This window comes from Stegostoma tigrinum, chromosome 4 (genome assembly GCF_030684315.1).
Source record: "Stegostoma tigrinum isolate sSteTig4 chromosome 4, sSteTig4.hap1, whole genome shotgun sequence".
NCBI classification, from domain to species: Eukaryota; Metazoa; Chordata; class Chondrichthyes; order Orectolobiformes; family Stegostomatidae; genus Stegostoma; species Stegostoma tigrinum.
In genome coordinates, this window is record NC_081357.1 from 77840244 (window position 1) to 77858315 (window position 18072).

At 43.0% G+C, this 18072-nt stretch overlaps 1 protein-coding gene across 5 annotated transcripts in view; it reads right to left on the minus strand.

Annotated features, from left to right (window-relative positions):
- Positions 1-439: 439 nt before the first annotated feature.
- The window catches only part of ccm2 (CCM2 scaffold protein), a 109622-nt gene continuing 91989 nt past the window's right edge, over positions 440-18072 (minus strand). For all 5 annotated transcript variants that reach the window (XM_059645444.1, XM_059645443.1, XM_059645446.1 and 2 more), the window contains 2 exons: positions 13896-14034; positions 440-3808 (listed from right to left, as the gene is read on the minus strand). In XM_059645444.1, the coding sequence (XP_059501427.1) occupies positions 3528-3808; positions 13896-14034 (420 nt within the window). In that variant the 3' untranslated portion in view covers positions 440-3527. The remainder of the gene's footprint in view (positions 3809-13895; positions 14035-18072) is intronic.

Below are 18072 nucleotides of genomic sequence, written 5' to 3' on the forward strand. Positions count from 1 at the left end.
CAAGACTAAATATATTTTCGTTGCAACCTGTTTTGTAACCAGCAGAGGGGACTGCATGCAGATGTTTCCTGTGGATCTCCCAAGATGTTCAATTACTTTCAGATGCCTACTTTCATGAATGTTTAATTGTTTGTTTAATGATGTCAGTTTTGTAGATTGTTTAATCTTCTTTATCACTGTACACTATTTATTGGTACCTTCAGTTCATAAATTGAACAAAGACATACTGAAACCTCAATATTTGATAGAGCTAACTCCACCCACACGCCAGAGTTATCCACGCACTGCGGATTTTGCAGGGTTGTTCTAACTATTACAAAATTTAACAAAATACTATTTTGAAAAAAGGTATCAAGTTAACAGTACAGATATAAGCAAAGTTATGAAACAAAACCTGGAGCAAAGAAAAATTGACCAATAGTTATAACAGAAACACGACAATGATGCAAAGTCTCCTTTATTAAAACAGAATGGACATAAATAGACCCCAAAATAAATACGCATTTGACCTAGAGTGGAATATTACAGCTCTGATATTTGTGTTAAAGACAGTTATAGTCCCTATGGTCAGGGAATTACATTGGCCAGATTAATATTTTTGGCAAACATGGCCAGAATTGGTATTAAGCAAATAATGGATATTGAAAGCAAATTTGTACGAAATAAAATTCAAATTATTGCAATAACACGCCTCACTGACCAATTATCTATTTTATATTTGCAAGTGTGAAGTGTACTGCTGTCCCCAAATACCCTGCAAAGATCAGTTCAGTTCTGAAATCATGCCTTTTAACAGGCATCAGGAATAAATATTATAGGAAATGTGCTGTTTTACTGTGCTATCCTATAACTTTATCACAATTATAATACTGCTACATTTGAAGCAAAACAGTTAAACTTACAATAAAAATCTGGACAGAGTTGTTCCACTCTCACCTCACCATCACACACACCTCTCCAGACATCCTGAAATTAATTAGTTATATTTATTACAAAAAAAAAACACCCATGCAGAATGGATCAAAGGACTAACATGTCCTGCATTCAAAGTTATCAACTTGCACGTCATCCTTGTCCACCTCAAATGTTCAAACGATTTCAGTGACATCAGGATACCAACAGAAAATGATTTATTACCTATGCTGGGAGTCAAAAAAAAGTATTAAGCTTGACATTCAACTCTTACACCATAGCCCAAGCTAAAGGGTTCATTGTTTGAACAAGCCAATCAATGAAATTGAAATGATGCTGCACTACTGATATCCAAGTCAAATGACAGAAGTGACTGTAGTACCTCACACGGTTAGATTACTTTTTCATCCATTCAAACTGGAATTGGAATCTCAGCCTTAGCAGTGCTGTATTCTGAGCTTCTGGGCTGTGATCGAGAATAATTGCAAGTAGTTGACCATTGGAACAACAGCAGACTGCACTTCAGTAACACCCCAATTAGTTGTTCAGAACAGATATCCATTCATTCTCTGCCAGAATTCAGTCTGCAGTTTGAAAAAGGTAACACATTACAAAACATGCACAAGTCCTTAAGTGCCACAAACTTGAATTGCTTTTGCAGATATTCTATACAGTGTAAAATGATAACTCACAGCAAAAAATTGTACACATTTGTACACAAAGTGGGCAAATTTCTGAACAGGCCAGAGGAAAACAGAATAACTAACTTCAGTCAAATGGGGAAGTGTAACAAAACACCCAAGCATAATCAATGACAAGTGATGCAGAAAATAATATCTAATATGCATATCCAAAGAGGGCAGCTCAAAATCCCACCCACTCCTTGTACCTGAAAAATTCAAACATTTACATCATCTTGTACTCAAAATATTTCACTGATACATAGTTGTATTTTACTCCACCTCCATCCTAATATTTAGGATAAGACAATCACCACAATGACATGGTACACACGATCACTTTCTTAGGTACATACAATTAACTGAGCATTCGAACTGGAAACCCACCATGCAGTCTGCCAGTACAATGCCAGTGGTTTTCAACTCATTAATATCTGAATTCACAACACAAATATTTAAGGGATACTGAAGTAGATTTAACACATATTGCTAGAGTATAACAATTACATCTAGGTTTACAACCCAAGCATAAAATCAAATCACTTGAAGCACTGTTACCAAGTTACTTCCCTATAAACTAAATGAATGGGACATTGAAGCATCTAACAATACATCATCATGAAAAAGTTAGTGGCTCCAAAGATCATTATACTGGCAGTTATAGCAGATCCATTCTTTTAGATTGATCTTGAGGTTTTTTTGTTTCCACATGCTATGCATATTCATACATTCTACCCACTGCACGTGGTCACATACAATACAGTACAGTACATCTATTGGTAAAATGTTGAGTCATGCCAATAAGCAAATACACTATTTAAGAGTTGTTTAAATGCAGTATAAATACAGCATTCAAATGGGCAATTATCCAAGTTTGAAGTTGCATCTCAAGTTTCATGAATATCTCTCTTCCTTTTAATCTCATTAAATTGGAGAGTAAATACAGCACATTACATGAAAAATTTGAATGGGCCATGATTAAACAGCCCTTATTGTTAATTAGAATTTAAATTTAAAAATACTTGCATTGGGTGTGCAGAAATAGAAAGGACATTTTAAAAAGTATCAATATACAGACACACCATTATGGTGCACCTTACTGTTCAGTTCAGCAGAACATTAAAACTTTGTATAAAAGTCTACAAGTTTAACTGATATGATAATGCTTTCCCTTATCTGAAAATGGAAGCAGACCATGGCTATTGCAGGAATAGCAGACATTTGCAGGAATTCTTAAAGCAACCAGATGAAAGCAGAACAAAATCTGCAGCGTGGTTCTGTTCTTAAAAAAAGCCAATTACTTGAATTGTCTTCACCATTTGTAATCATAATAATGCACTCTAACTATATGCAAACTTAACTTTCACAATCACATACCAGCTTTTCTGGACCTCCGATGAGAAAAATGGAAATGTGTTGCCTAGTTTGGTCTATTTCAGCTGCTACATTTGAACATGCAGCCAAGATTCACAGGAATTCAAACTGTGCAGTATTATTTGCTAGCACCAGACATAACCTCATGTTGCAACACCATAGAACAGAAATGGGACACTGAAATTTCAACTTTGTGGAACGGTTGAAAATGAAAAACGTGCCCAGAATTGAATCAAATCATCTCTGACATCACAGTATACTGCAATATGTAACAGTGTGCAGTTGAGATACAAAACCATGTGATATGACAAGGAAAGTCTTGCTCACAACTGGAACACACAAGCCTAACAGGTATTTGCTTTGTCACAAAAATGTTTGAATACAAATAAGCAGTTTTTTCAACAATTTAAAAAAGATATGGCCTGATTTCTTCTTGTTCTTCATTTGCAGAAATGTTTTAACAATTAATTTAAATATTCACATTGTAGTAAACTTCATTTAAGAACGCGTCGGTATAAGAAAGAAGTTTGACGGCTATTAACAGGATGTGCAAACTTTATTTCAAGACGAATCGTGGTCCATACTGCAACCAAGGGCCTCTATATCATGACTAATATCAGAGATCATTCTATCCCATTCATCACCCTCAGAAGGCACGGACTGATCATCTGAGCCTGCAGTTGCTCCATTGCCATTTGTAGTAGAATTGGACGCATTACTCAAAGTCCTTCTGTATCGGCCAAAACTGTCTGTTATAATGCCCCTTCCATCCTTGACACCAATAGTTTCTAGAAAATTTTCAAAATGTAAGCTGTCTTTTTCTGGAATGAAAGGTCGGAGTCCTGGAAGACAAACATGACATCGTTGCAAAAGCAAATAAACAGAAGCCAGTAGAATTTTAAATTAATTTTTCTTTTATATACCCAACACCTCACAACCCACCACACTGATGTTGAAGCAGAAGGCAACTACAAATACAATGGGCTGGATGCATTCAAATTAGTATGCAAACTTCTATCAGATCTGTAATTATACTTCTAGTATTGCTAATTGCCAACTGTTCAAGGTAGTGCAAAATAAGTCACTAGAGTGCAGCAATTGCCAATGATTTCCACTTGGATGCTTCCCCACAAATCAAGGGGTCAAACTGTGACTGCATAATCATGCCGTAATTTTTCATCACAATAACCTCAAGTCAGACATGCAACACTCTCCCTTTAAAACGATCCCAAAATAAATCCAAGAGAATTCTTACCCAAATCACCTAATATAGCAGCTCAAATGAAAATAAGGTTCAGGACCCTCAACATTCAGTAATATATGATATTAGTGGGGCTAAAATTCCAGGGAAATAATGGTGAAACATTATTTGCAACCAACCAAGAAATAATACTCTGAAATGGTATTGTCAGGGTTTCCAAAAGTGGAAGTCGGGACCCAAAGTGGGCTAAAATTTTGTGGTCATAAGATCCGAAAGCAATAATATTACACTGAATTCAGACCAAGTTATAACAACTGTACACCTGCTCTAACAGTTCTTACTAATGGCCCCTAATAACATTTAAGTCTCAAAATGGGACCACACAGAGATTAAAGTTTGGGTATTTATTTTGCTTTAGTTCTACCTTCATCATTAAGAGAAATCTTGATGAAAAAAAAAGCAAATCATGGAAAATATTTAGGTGAGTAACCAACAGAGTCCAAGAGGAATTAATGCAGTTAATAGCAAGCTAATTGATTTCTAGTTTTGCATGGTACTTCACAAAGAAATAAGAAAGTCTTAGGTAATAATAGATGAAACATTTGAGGGAGAAGTTAAACTCAGGAAGAGAAACAAGTTAGTCAAATTGCAAAATCTTCTTCATCAAATGTTAAAGTAGGGTACAGCAATTAAAAGGATGAGAAGGTAAACTCAAGAAAACAAAACTGATGATTTTACCTCCGTAATTAAGGATAATGGAATAGACACTTCGTTAGATAATGAGTTTAAATGGTAAACAGTGGGATAGAGAGAAAGGGAAAATAATTAAACAAAGGAAAAAAAGGTGAAGTCCCCAGAGTCCAGACGAGAGCCTTACAATTACAAGCTGGAGACAACAGAGGCACGAGTTTACAAATACAAGGAAAAAAAAGTATTCTGTCAAGTCAAGTGTATTGTTTCAGGAAAGGCAGGCAATATCATTCCGATACTGAAAAAGGGAGGGAGAAAAAGCTGAAATTTTGGCCAAATCAATATCATCTGTAAAAGGAAAAGATACCAGAATCCAAATGAAATTTATACGGATGTCTTGATTGGAATTATGTTGACCAATAAATTCTAAAAGTCAGTTTTACAAAACTAACTAATCTGAGGGTTTTTAAAAGACTTTTCTTATTTCTTTAAAAAAAAACAGGCAAGAGTGATGCAGTAGATTGCAGTGCCTGGATTGCCATAAAAAAGTTAGTTAATATCTCATTTCAAGCATAGGATAAAGGTTTTAGCAAGTGGAGGGAGAAAACAACAGCAAATTGGGTGGGAAAAGGTAAGAGAAGTGCAGTGTAAGTCTAGTTATCTAGCTTGGAAGGTAGGAATCAGTGGTTCGCATGGATTAACCTAGTCAGATATTGAGGGTGATACCAAACTGACTGTTAAACTATTTGAGGAGCAATCAAATCAAATTTAATACAAAAAAGTCAACATTAGAAAACGTGCAGAGTAGGCAGTTAAGTAGCAAATGAACTTTAACAGAAATTTAGTGCTAACTTCATAACTGAATGCAATATTCAGGATGTAATAAATGCAGAAATGTCTGACTTAAACTTAGATAATTGATGGTAAATAACACAGAACATAGAACAGTACAGCACAGAACAGGCCCTTCAGCCCACGATGTTGTGCCAACCATTGATCCTCATGTATGCACCCTCAAATTTCTGTGACCTTATGCATGTCCAGCAGTCTCTTAAATGTCCCCAATGATCTTGCTTCCACAACTGCTGCTGGCAACGCATTCCACGCTCTCACAACTCTGTGTAAAGAACCTGCCTCTGACATCCCGTCTATACTTTCCTCCAACCAGCTTAAAACTATGACCCCTCGTGTTAGCCATTTCTGCCCTGGGAAATAGTCTCTGGCTATCAACTCTGTCTATGCCTCTCATTATCTTGTATACCTCAATTAGGTCCCCTCTCCTCCTCCTTTTCTCCAATGAAAAAAGTCCGAGCTCAGTCAACCTCTCTTCATAAGATAAGCCCTCCGGTCCAGGCAGCATCCTGGTAAACCTCCTCTGAACCCTCTCCAAAGCATCCACATCTTTCCTATAATAGGGCGCCCAGAACTGGACGCAGTATTCCAAGTGCGGTCTAACCAAAGTTTTATAGAGCTGCAACAAGATCTCACGACTTTTAAACTCAATCCCCCTGTTAATGAAAGCCAAAACACCATATGCTTTCTTAACAACCCTGTCCACTTGGGTGGCCATTTTAAGGGATCTATGTATCTGCACACCAAGATCCCTCTGTTCCTCCACACTGCCAAGAATCCTATCCTTAATCCTGTACTCAGCTTTCAAATTCGACCTTCCAAAATGCATTACCTCGCATTTATCCAGGTTGAACTCCATCTGCCACCTCTCAGCCCATCTCTGCATCCTGTCAATGTCCCGCTGCAGACTACAACAGCCCTTATACTGTCAACGACAGTCCAACCTTTGTGTTGTCTGCAAACTTGCTGACCCATCCTTCAATCCCCACATCCAAGTCATTAATAAAAATTACAAACAGTAGAGGCCTAAGGACAGAGCCCTGTGGAACACCACTCACCACTGACTTCCAGGCAGAATATTTTCCTTCTACTACCACTCGCTGCCTTCTGTTGGCCAGCCAATTCTGTATCCAGACAGCTAAGTTCCCCTGTATCCCATTCCTCCTGACCTTCTGAATGAGCCTACCATGGGGAACCTTATCAAATGCCTTACTGAAGTCCACATACACCACATCCACAGCTCGACCCTCATCAACGTTTCTAGTCACATCCTCAAAGAACTTGATAAAGGTTTGTGAAGCATGACCTGCCCCTCACAAAGCCATGTTGACTACATTTGATCAAGCCATGCTCTTCCAGATGGTCTTAAATCCTATCCCTCAGAATCCTTTCTAACACCTTGCAGGCGACAGACGTGAGACTTACTGGTCTGTAATTGCCAGGGATTTCCCTATTTCCTTTCTTGAAGGGAGGAATCACATTTGCCCCTCTCCAGTCCTCAGGTACGACTCCAGTGGAGAGCGAGGATGCAAAGATCTTCACAAGTGGCCAAGCAATTGCATTTCTCGTTTCCCAAAGCAGCCGAGGACAAATCTGGTCCGGGCCTGGCGACTTGTCAATCTTAATGTTTGACAAAATTTTCAGCACATCAGCTTCCTCTATCTCTATGCATTCCAGCATGCACACCTGCTCTTAAAAGGTTTCAATCACTACAAAGTTCGTTTCTTTCATAAAGACAGAAGCAAAAAACTTATTTAGGGCTTCCCCTACCTCCTCAGACTCCACACACAAGTTCCTTATGCTATCCCTGATCGGCCCTACTCTTTCTTTGACCATTCTCTTATTCCTCACATAAGTGTAAAATGCCTTTGTGTTCTCCCTAATCTGTTCTGCCAAGCCTTTCTCGTGCCCCCTCCTGGCTCTCCTCAGACCATTTTTGAGCTCCTTCCTCGCCTGCCTGTAATCCTCTAGAGCTGAGCTTGACCCTAGCTTCCTCCACCTTATGTAAAGTACCTTCTTCCTTTTGACGAGAAGCTCTACCGCTCTCGTCATCCAAGGTTCCTTTATCTTACCCCTTCTTGCCTGTCTCAGAGGGACATTTTTACTCATCACTCAACAACTGTTCCTTAAACAGTCTCCACATGTCTATAGTGCCTTTACCATGGAACAATTGCTCCCAGTCCATGCTTCCTAACTCATGTCTAATTGCATCATGGTTTCCTCTTCCCCAATTAAATATCCTCCCATTTTGCCTAATCCTCTCCTTCTCCATAGCTATGTAGAATGTGAGGCAGTTATGGTCACTAATCACCAAAATGTTCTCCCACCACAAGATCTGATACCTGCCCCGGCTCGTTTCCGAGCACCAAGTCTAGAATGGCCTGTCCCCTTGTCGGCCTGTCAACGTACTGCGTTAGGAAACCCTCCTGAACACACCTTACAAAAACAGCTCCAATCAAATCTTCTGCTTGAAGGAGGTTCCAATCAATATTGGGAAAGTTAAAGTCACCCATTACAACAACCCTACTACGTCCACACTTTTCCAAAATCTGCCGACTTATGCTTTCTTCAATCTCCCTGCTGCTATTAGGGGGCCTGTAGTAAACCCCTAACGAGGTGACTACCCCCTGCCATACTAGTTTAAACCCTCTTGAACTACTCGAGCAAACCTTCCACCCAGGACATTGGTCCCCTTCCAGTTCAGATGCAACCCGTCCTTCTTGTACAGGTCCCACCTTCCCCAGAAGGCATCCCAACTATCTACATATCTGAAGCCCTCCCTCCTACACCAGCTGCGTAGCCAAGTGTTAAGCTGCGCCCGCTCCCTGTTCCTCGCCTCGCTATCTCGTGGCGCCGGTAGTAAACCAGAGAACACTACTCTGTTCGTCCTGCTTTGCAGCTTCCATCCTAACTCCCTGAAATCACTTTTTATATCCTCAATCCTATTTCTGGCTATATCATTAGTGCCAATATGTAACACGATTTCTGGCTGTTCATACATCTAACATTTCATAAAATTCAGTGCTGCTTTAGCTCTAAAATTAAAGAACTATGGATGCTGAAAAACAAAATAAAAAACAAATTAGCACAGTAACTCTAAGTTTGAAAGCATCTATGGATACAAAACAAAGTTATTGTTATAAATTTTGTGAAACTTCTTTTAAATTGATAGTAGCTTGGAAATAGTGGTGGTGGGGCTGGAGAAATAAACAGAAGGGGAGGGATGAGAATGGAGCCCACCAGGGAGAGCGCGACACAATCAAGGTTACAAAGTATAGGGGAAAGAAATAAAAACTGATAGTGGACCAAAAGATGAACAAAAAAAAAAGTTGGTTTGCTGATAGAATGTAGATGTTCTGCAAAGCAGTTGCGTAGGTGTCTTGCATCTCCCTGTGCAGAGGAGACTGTTCAATGTGGTTTCAACACCACTAATCCTTTTTCACATACTTTTGGTCTCTATTATCAGCTTCTTTCTTCTGAGCATACTATTACCCATCTGTCTGTCTCCCCAAGTCATTCTTTCTTCCCCTCTCCCTGCCATCTCAAATCACAACCTCATCTTTAGCAGAGGTACTACTTTTTTCTTGCTACCATCAGTTCTAAGTGGGTGGGGTTGTCACTGAACATGTTAATTACATTCCCTCCACAGGTGCTTTCAGATAAGAGTTTCTCCAGCAGTTTCTGTTTTGCTATCATTTTACCTTCAGCTGCTCAAGGTTACTCAAAAAGGTTAGGAATGTTTCCACCTGAATGAAAAAGACAATGCTCTGTTTCATTTTACAATGTCTGCTTCAATTATTTGTAATGCTGTTGTATTGAAACATGCATTGCATCGTGTTTGAGCAAGCTTGGTACAGCTAGGCTAAGAAGAATTACATCAGAAACCCGATATTCACAAAATGTAGAACTCACTTTCCCAACAGTGAAATTTAAGTTAAAGATGAATCTTTAGCTGAATTTTCATTGGAACTAAAAAAACAGAACTGACAAGGGTGATCAAGACCATCAGAAATTCATCAGCACAAATCTAAGGACTGATAATTTAGACAGAACATAACTTTTAAGAATTAAATTAAAATGGAACAAAGTTAAAACAAAAAGCTAGTGAAACAAATGGATAGTTTCACTAAAGAAATGTGATTAAAATTTTTTTTAGTGTCAACGTAATGAATGACAATTGAAAAGCTATGCAAGTGGATTGTTAAAAATGACACTTGTTCCAACAATATTTCCTATGTATGACCAGTGATGGCATGTCCTAGTAGAGCTTCAGTAGTAGTACAGATATGAAATAAAAACATTAATATTGGAAACATTTAGCAAACCTAGCAGCATCTGTAGTGAAGAATAGGAAGTGTTTTAAGGTTGATGGCCATTCATGAGCACTGAAAATACTTAAAGATGCAGCAGTTTTAATCTGGAAGGATAGAATAAATGAAGAGCATTGTGTTAATACAAAAGGTAGGAAACATTCAGATGGCTGAAGTAGTAATGTCTTCTGTTACCATCTCCCCAACCATCTATCCTGTTTAAAAAGGTTCCTTTCCTTTCAACCATCTCCTTTCTTACTGAAGAACTCCTAGGTTGCAGAATTTTCTCCATGCAACTAAGGGATCACTAGACAGACATTCTCTCTTCCCGTCCCATTTGTGACCCACCTGAAAACAGAAGCTGCTAAATCTAGCAACTATTTCAAGTATTTTGTTTCTGCTTCAGATTTCAAACATCTGCAGCATTGTATTTTTGGTAAGCCGGACCAGAAATACAAAAAAAAAGGACTGAAAGTTTGTTTCTAATAAAAAGTCAAATTACTTTGTGAAAATTACATTAAAACTAAAAGTGTCAGCAACACCTTGCAGTCCCCTTTTCAAGAGATTACTGTACAACTTGAGGAATTATAATGTATTATCCGCTAAATAGATCTAGAGAATTGAGAGACTACTGTGTGCTGTTTTACAGCGACATGGCTCACTTCCACTTCACTTGACTATATTTTGCAACCAGAGGGCTTATCAATCAATTGAATGAACGACAGTGTCCTCGGGCAAAGAAAAGGGGTCTGCATCTTGATCAACACCTCTTGGTGCTTGGACGGTACAAACCTGGTGAGGTACTGCTCCCTAGATCCAGAACATCTGAAGTACCAACCCTACTACCTGCTGTGGGAAATCATTTTTGCATGGATGGGATGTGAGCTGCTGTCAGAATAGAAATAAAAAACACACAAATAAACACCACTACAAATAGCCTTGAGGTGGAATATTCTGAAGCCTTCCTCACTCATAGTAGCTAGTGATTTCAACTAGGCCACTTCAAGAATGTGCTACCGAAGTACTACCAGAAGCCCAAATACACTGTATCATTGCTGCACAACCAAAAGATGCCCACTGCTCCATTCTCCTTCTCCCAGTTTATAAAGCAGAGCCTGAAACCCAAAGGTTCAGGACAGAACGTCATACGCTGCTGGTCTGAGGTAAAGCATGAGCAGTTAACTGACTATTTGGAGTCACGGACTGGTCCATATTCAATGGGCTCAGCAGCCAATCTAAACCAGTATGCCACTACTGTCACAGACTTCATCAGTAATTGTTTAGAGGACTGCAGGTCAAAGTAGTTAATCCACGTGTTCCCCAACTGGAAATCATGGATGAACTGGAGGATCCACTCCCTACTGATGTCCAGGTCTGAGGCATTCAAGTTGTTTGACCCTGACCTATACAGGACATCAGGAGATGATCTTCACAAAGCCATCAGGTATTTCGAGAGACAATACCAAACCAGAGTTTGGGGAGGCGATGGCCTGGTGGTATTATCACTGGACTGTTAATCCAGAGGCGCAGGTAAATGTTCTGGGGATCCGGGTTCAAACCCTGCCATGGCAGATAGTGGGATCTGAATTCAATAAATATCTGGAATTAAGAATCTAATGATGACCTTGAATCCATTGATTGTTGGGAAATTACATTTTTGATTCATTAAATGTCTTTTAGGGAAGGAATCTGCCATCCTCACCTGTTCTGGCCTATATGTGACTCCAGTCAGAGCAATGTGGTTGACTCTGAACTGCCTTCTGGGCAATTAAGGATAGGCAATAAAAGCTGTCCAGCCAGCAACGCCTCTCATTCCATGACTGGCAAAAGTCCCATGCTAACATATCATGTAAGCCTTGCCACAGTCAACGTAACCAGGTACAATCCAGGCAGAGAATGATTGCTGCCAACAACACAATCTTGCCCAATTAGTTCAGTGCATTCTATGCTTGTTTTGAACAGAAGTTCAGTCAAATGATGTCAGCTGTCCTAATAGCCTTGAGTACACCTGCATCCAGTCACCACCGATGTCAGATTGGCCTTCTTGTAGGTGAACCCAGGGAAAACAACTGGCCTGGACGGAGACCTCTACCACGCACTTGGTTTCTAATGTGCACCACTTGACAGCTTTAACCTTCTCTTACCATAATGCAAGGTATGCAGCTGCTTCAATAAGACCACTATCATTGCAGTGCCAAAGAAAATTCAGGCAAAGTGCCTTAATGACTATTGCCTGGTGGCTCTTACATCCGTCATTACAAAGTGCTTCGAAAGGTCAGTGACGGCACACCTCAACTCCAGTCTCCCAGACTGCCTTGATCCTTTTCAATTCACCTACCGTCACAATAGTTCCATAGCAGGCACCATCTCCCTGGATAACAAGGACACCTCTATAAGAATCCTATTTATTGACTGTTGCCCTGCTTTCAAAACCATCATTCCAACAAAACCCATCTGCAAATGCGAGACCTAGATCTCTGCCCACCATTCTGCAACTGGATCCATGACTTCCCTGACCTACAAACCACAAAATCAGTAAGGAGAGGTGACAACACCTTCTCCACAAGTTGTCTCAACACCAGTGCCCCGAAAGCTATGTACTCCGCTTCCTATACACTCACGACTGAGGACAAATTCAGCTCTAACTCAGTTTAGCAACTTGATGATACCATCCTAGAAGGGGTCTGAAAAAGGGACACTGGGCCTGAAAACAATAACTGATTTCTCTCCACAGATGCTACCAGACCTGCTGAGATTTTCCAGCAATTTATGCTTTGTTTCAGATTTCAAGCACACTGTTATTAATCTCTCCTTCAACATCAGCAAAACAAAGGAGCTGGTCACAAGATTTCAAGACGCCTGTGGAGGACATGCCTGTCTATATCAATGGTGCTGAAGTTAAAAGGTGGCTGAGAGCTCAAAAGGTTCCTAGGAGTACGATCAATTTATCCTGGTTCATCCAAGTCGATGCTGTAGTCAAGAAAACACACCAACACCTCTACATCCTCAGAAAGCCAAGGAAAATCAGCACGTCCACAATGACTCTTACCAATTTTTAAAGAAGATACACTATAGAAAGCATCCTATCCAGATACATCAGCTTGGTAAGGAAACTGCTTTGCCCAGGAAGTTACAGACTGTTGTGAACGCAGCCCAGTCCATCATGAAAATCAGCCTTCCACCGTCTACAATCTTGGTGGCTAAGGAAAGCAGCCAACATAATCAAAGACCCTTCCATCCAAGCTATACTCTCCCATCCCCTTCTAAAATCAGGCAGAAGATACAAAAACATTCAAAGATCTTAGTGTGGAGCTGGATGAACACAGCTGGCCAAACAGCATCTTAGGAGCACATAAGCTGACATTTCAGGCCTAGACCCTTCATCAGGTACGACCCTTCATTGTTTTTCCGAGGAAGGGTCCAGGCCCGAAACTCAGCTTTTGTGCTCCTAAGATGCTGCTTGGCCGGCTGTGTTCATCCAGCTCCACACTGCTATCTCAGATTCTCCAGCATCTGCAGTTCCCATTATCTCTCTCATTCCAATAACTTCTTCCCTGTTCTCAGGCTTATGAATGGTCCTCTCAGAGTTGATCTTTCTCTGCACCTTCTGTTGCTGTAACACGATATTCTGCTTTGTTTTATTACCTTGATGTACTTAAGTTGGGATTTGTCTGGTTAGCATGCAATACAAAAGTTTTCACTACATCTTGGTATATGTAATAATAAATCAAATTTTTTAAAAAATCAGTGGAATATCAAAGACTGTGTTAAAGTTGAATTAGTTTTGTCAGTGTATGAGAAATACAAATTTTCATGTCAGAAAGCAAGAAACATTACTATTTAACTCTAAAACCTTAAGTCAGACATGTAACTTACCAAGCAAAAGAAACTTCCTACCGTCGCCATACAACTGTCGAAGACTGATGCAAAACTCATGAATTGAGGCACCATTTCGATATTCATGTAAAAGTGTTGCAAACTTCTGGATTTCTTCAGAGGTCAACTTTGTCCTCAGCTGCAAAACAGAATTGACAATTAACCATATAAACAGATCAGAATTTGTGACAAGAACCTATCAAAATCAGTCCCTACACATTTTCAGTAGAGCTCATACCTCAAATTTCGCACACACTGCTTTGGCACCTGCAGTAGTTCCGCCTAGTTTGCACTCAAAGCAAGAGGACTGTTAGCAGCACGTAGACTGAAACATTGACAATGCAACTGGAGCTGTGGTGATAGCTAAAGAGATCGAGATTCTGTAAAATAAATGCTTTCCATTTCACTTGTGCTGACACTGTCATGAGACCTCCTACGGTCTTGCAAATTCCCTGCTCCAGCAACAGGTCCACTATTGTACTGGAGTATTCCAGCAACAGCGACAACTTTTAGAAGATTAAATTTTCTACAGCACATTCAGCCAGAAACCAGAACTAGATAATTGCTCACAACAGAAGAGTAAATTTATTACATTAAAGACAAGGAAACGTCCATAAGCAGAGCCTCATCAAGACAAGTTTAATTCCAAATAAAGCCTTTCAAGTTAACCATAACCAGTACCACTTATTGACCATTTGTCACTTCACAAAAACTGTCATTGCCTGAGTTGAATTTACATTGTACCAGTCTAGGACGAGTAGCCACAGTACTGAATTCAGCCAGGCAGCTATTATGAGGGTGATAATGGGAACTGCAGATGCTGGAGAATCCAAGATAATAAAATGTGAGGCTGGATGAACACAGCAGGCCCAGCAGCATCTCAGGAGCACAAAAGCTGACGTTTCGGGCCTAGACCCTTCATCAGAGAGGGGGAAGGGGTGAGGGTTCTGGAATAAATAGGGAGAGAGGCGGAGGCGGACCGAAGATGGAGAGAAAAGAAGATAGGTGGAGAGAGTAGAGGTGGGGAGGTAGGGAGGGGATAGGTCAGTCCAGGGAAGACGGACAGGTCAAGGAGGTGGGATGAGGTTGGTAGGTAGGAGATGGAGGTGCGGCTTGGGGTGGGAGGAAGGGATGGGTGAGAGGAAGAACAGGTTAGGGAGGCAGAGACAGGTTGGACTGGTTTTGGGATGCAGTGGGTGGAGGGGAAGAGCTGGGCTGGTTGTGTGGTGCAGTGGGGGGAGGGGACGAACTGGGCTGGTTTTGGGATGCGGTGGGGGAAGGGGAGGTTTTGAAGCTGGTGAAGTCCACATTGATACCATTGGGCTGCAGGGTTCCCAAGCGGAATATGAGTTGCTGTTCCTGCAACCTTTGGGTGGCATCATTGTGGCACTGCAGGAGGCCCATGATGGACATGTCATCTAAAGAATGGGAGGGGGAGTGGAAATGGTTTGCAACTGGGAGGTGCAGTTGTTTATTGCGAACCGAGCGGAGGTGTTCTGCAAAGCGGTCCCCAAGCCTCCGCTTGGTTTCCCCAATGTAGACGAAGCCACACCGGATACAGTGGATGCTGTATACCACATTAAGCAGAGGTTCACCTGCACATCTGCCAATGTGGAAAGTCATCTTGGGGCCTGGGATAGGGGTGAGGGGGCAAGTGTAGCATTTCCTGCGGTTGCAGGGGAAGGTGCCGGGTGTGGTGGGGTTGGAGGGCAGTGTGGAGCGAAAAAGGGAGTCACGGAGAGAGTGGTCTCTCCGGAAAGCAGACAGGGGTGGGGATGGAAAAATGTCTTGGGTGGTGGGGTTGGATTGTAGATGGCGGAAGTGTTGGAGGATGATGCGTTGTATCCGGAGGTTGGTGGGGTGGTGTGTGAGAACGAGGGGGATCCTCTTTGGGCGGTTGTGGCGGTGCGGGGTGTGAGGGATGTGTTGCGGGAGACGCGGTCAAGGGCGTTCTCGACCACTGTGGGGGGAAAGTTGCGGTCCTTGAAGAACTTGGACATCTGGGATGTGCGGGAGTGGAAGGCCTCATCGTGGGAGCAGATGCGGCGGAGGCGGAGGAATTGGGAATAGGGGATGGAATTTTTGCAGGAGGGTGGGTGGGAGGAGGTGTATTCTAGGTAGCTGTGGGAGTCGGTGGGCTTGAAATGGACATCAGTTACAAGCTGGTTGCCTGAGATGGAGACTGAGATATCCAGGAAGGTGAGGGATGTGCTGGAGACGGCCCAGGTGAACTGAAGGTTGGCGTGGAAGGTGTTGGTGAAGTGGATGAACTGTTCGAGCTCCTCTGGGGAGCAAGAGGCGGCGCCGATGCAATCATCAATGTAACGGAGGAAGAGGTGGGCTTTGAGGCCTGTGTAGGTGCGGAAGAGGGGCTGTTTCATGTAACCTACGAAGAGGCAGACATAGCTGGGGCCCATGCGGGTGCTCATGGCCACTTCCTTAGTCTGTAGGAAGTGGGAGGAGTCAAAAGAGAAGTTGTTGAGGGTGAGGACGAGTTCGGCTAGGCGGATGAGGGTGTCGGTGGAGGGGGACTAGTCGGGCCTGCGGGACAGGAAGCAGAGGGCCTTGAGGCCATCTGCGTGCGGAATGCAGGTGTATAGGGACTGGACGTCTATGGTGAAAATGAGGTGTTGGTGGCCAGGGAATTGGAAGTCCTGGAGGAGGTGGAGGGCGTGGGTGGTGTCACGGACATAGGTAGGGAGTTCCTGGACCAAAGGGGAGAAAATGGTGTCCAGATAGGTGGAGATGAGTTCGGTGGGGCAGGAGCAGGCTGAGACGATGGGTCGACCAGGGCAGGCAGGTTTGTGGATTTTGGGAAGGAGATAGAAACGGGCCGTGCGGGGTTGGGGAACAATGAGGTCGGATGCTGTGGATGGGAGGTCCCCTACGGCGATGAGATCATGAACGGTGTTGGAGATAATGGTTTGGTGCTCGGGTGTGGGGTCATGATCGAGGGGGCGGTAGGAGGTGGCCTCAAGGCCCTCCGCTTCTTCCTGTCCCGCAGGCCCGACCAGTCCCCCTCCACTGACACCCTCATCCGCCTAGCCGAACTCGTCCTCACCCTCAACAACTTCTCTTTTGACTCCTCCCACTTCCTACAGACTAAGGGGGTGGCCATGGGCACCCGCATGGGCCCCAGCTATGTCTGCCTCTTTGTAGGTTACGTGGAACAGTCCCTCTTCTGCACCTACACAGGCCCCAAACCCTACCTCTTCCTCCGGTACATTGATGACTGTATCGGCGCCGCCTCTTGCTCCCCAGAGGAGCTCGAACAGTTCATCCACTTCACCAACACCTTCCACCCCAACCTTCAGTTCACCTGGGCCATCTCCAGCACATCCCTCACCTTCCTGGATCTCTCAGTCTCCATCTCAGGCAACCAGCTTGTAACTGAAGTCCATTTCAAGCCCACCGACTCCCACAGCTACCTAGAATACACCTCCTCCCACCCACCCTCCTGCAAAAATTCCATCCCCTATTCCCAATTCCTCCGCCTCCGCCGCATCTGCTCCCACGAGGAGGCATTCCACTCCCGCACATCCCAGATGTCCAAGTTCTTCAAGGACCGCAACTTTTCCCCCCACAGTGGTCGAGAACGCCCTTGACCGCGTCTCCCGCAACACATCCCTCACACTCCGCCCCGCCACAACCGCCCAAAGAGGATCCCCCTCGTTCTCACACACCATCCCACCAACCTCCGGATACAACGCATCATCCTCCGACACTTCCGCCATCTACAATCCGACCCCACCACCCAAGACATTTTTCCATCCCCACCCCTGTCTGCTTTCCGGAGAGACCACTCTCTCCGTGACTCCCTTGTTCGCTCCACACTGCCCTCCAACCCCACCACACCCAGCACCTTCCCCTGCAACCGCAGGAAATGCTACACTTGCCCCCACACCTCCTCCCTCACCCCTATCCCAGGCCCCAAGATGACTTTCCACATTGGCAGATGTGCAGGTGAACCTCTGCTTAACGTGGTATACAGCATCCACTGTACCCGGTGTGGCTTCGTCTACATTGGGGAAACCAAGCGGAGGCTTGGGGACCGCTTTGCAGAACACCTCCGCTCGGTTCGCAATAAACAACTGCACCTCCCAGTTGCAAACCATTTCCACTCCCCCTCCCATTCTTTAGATGACATGTCCATCATGGGCCTCCTGCAGTGCCACAA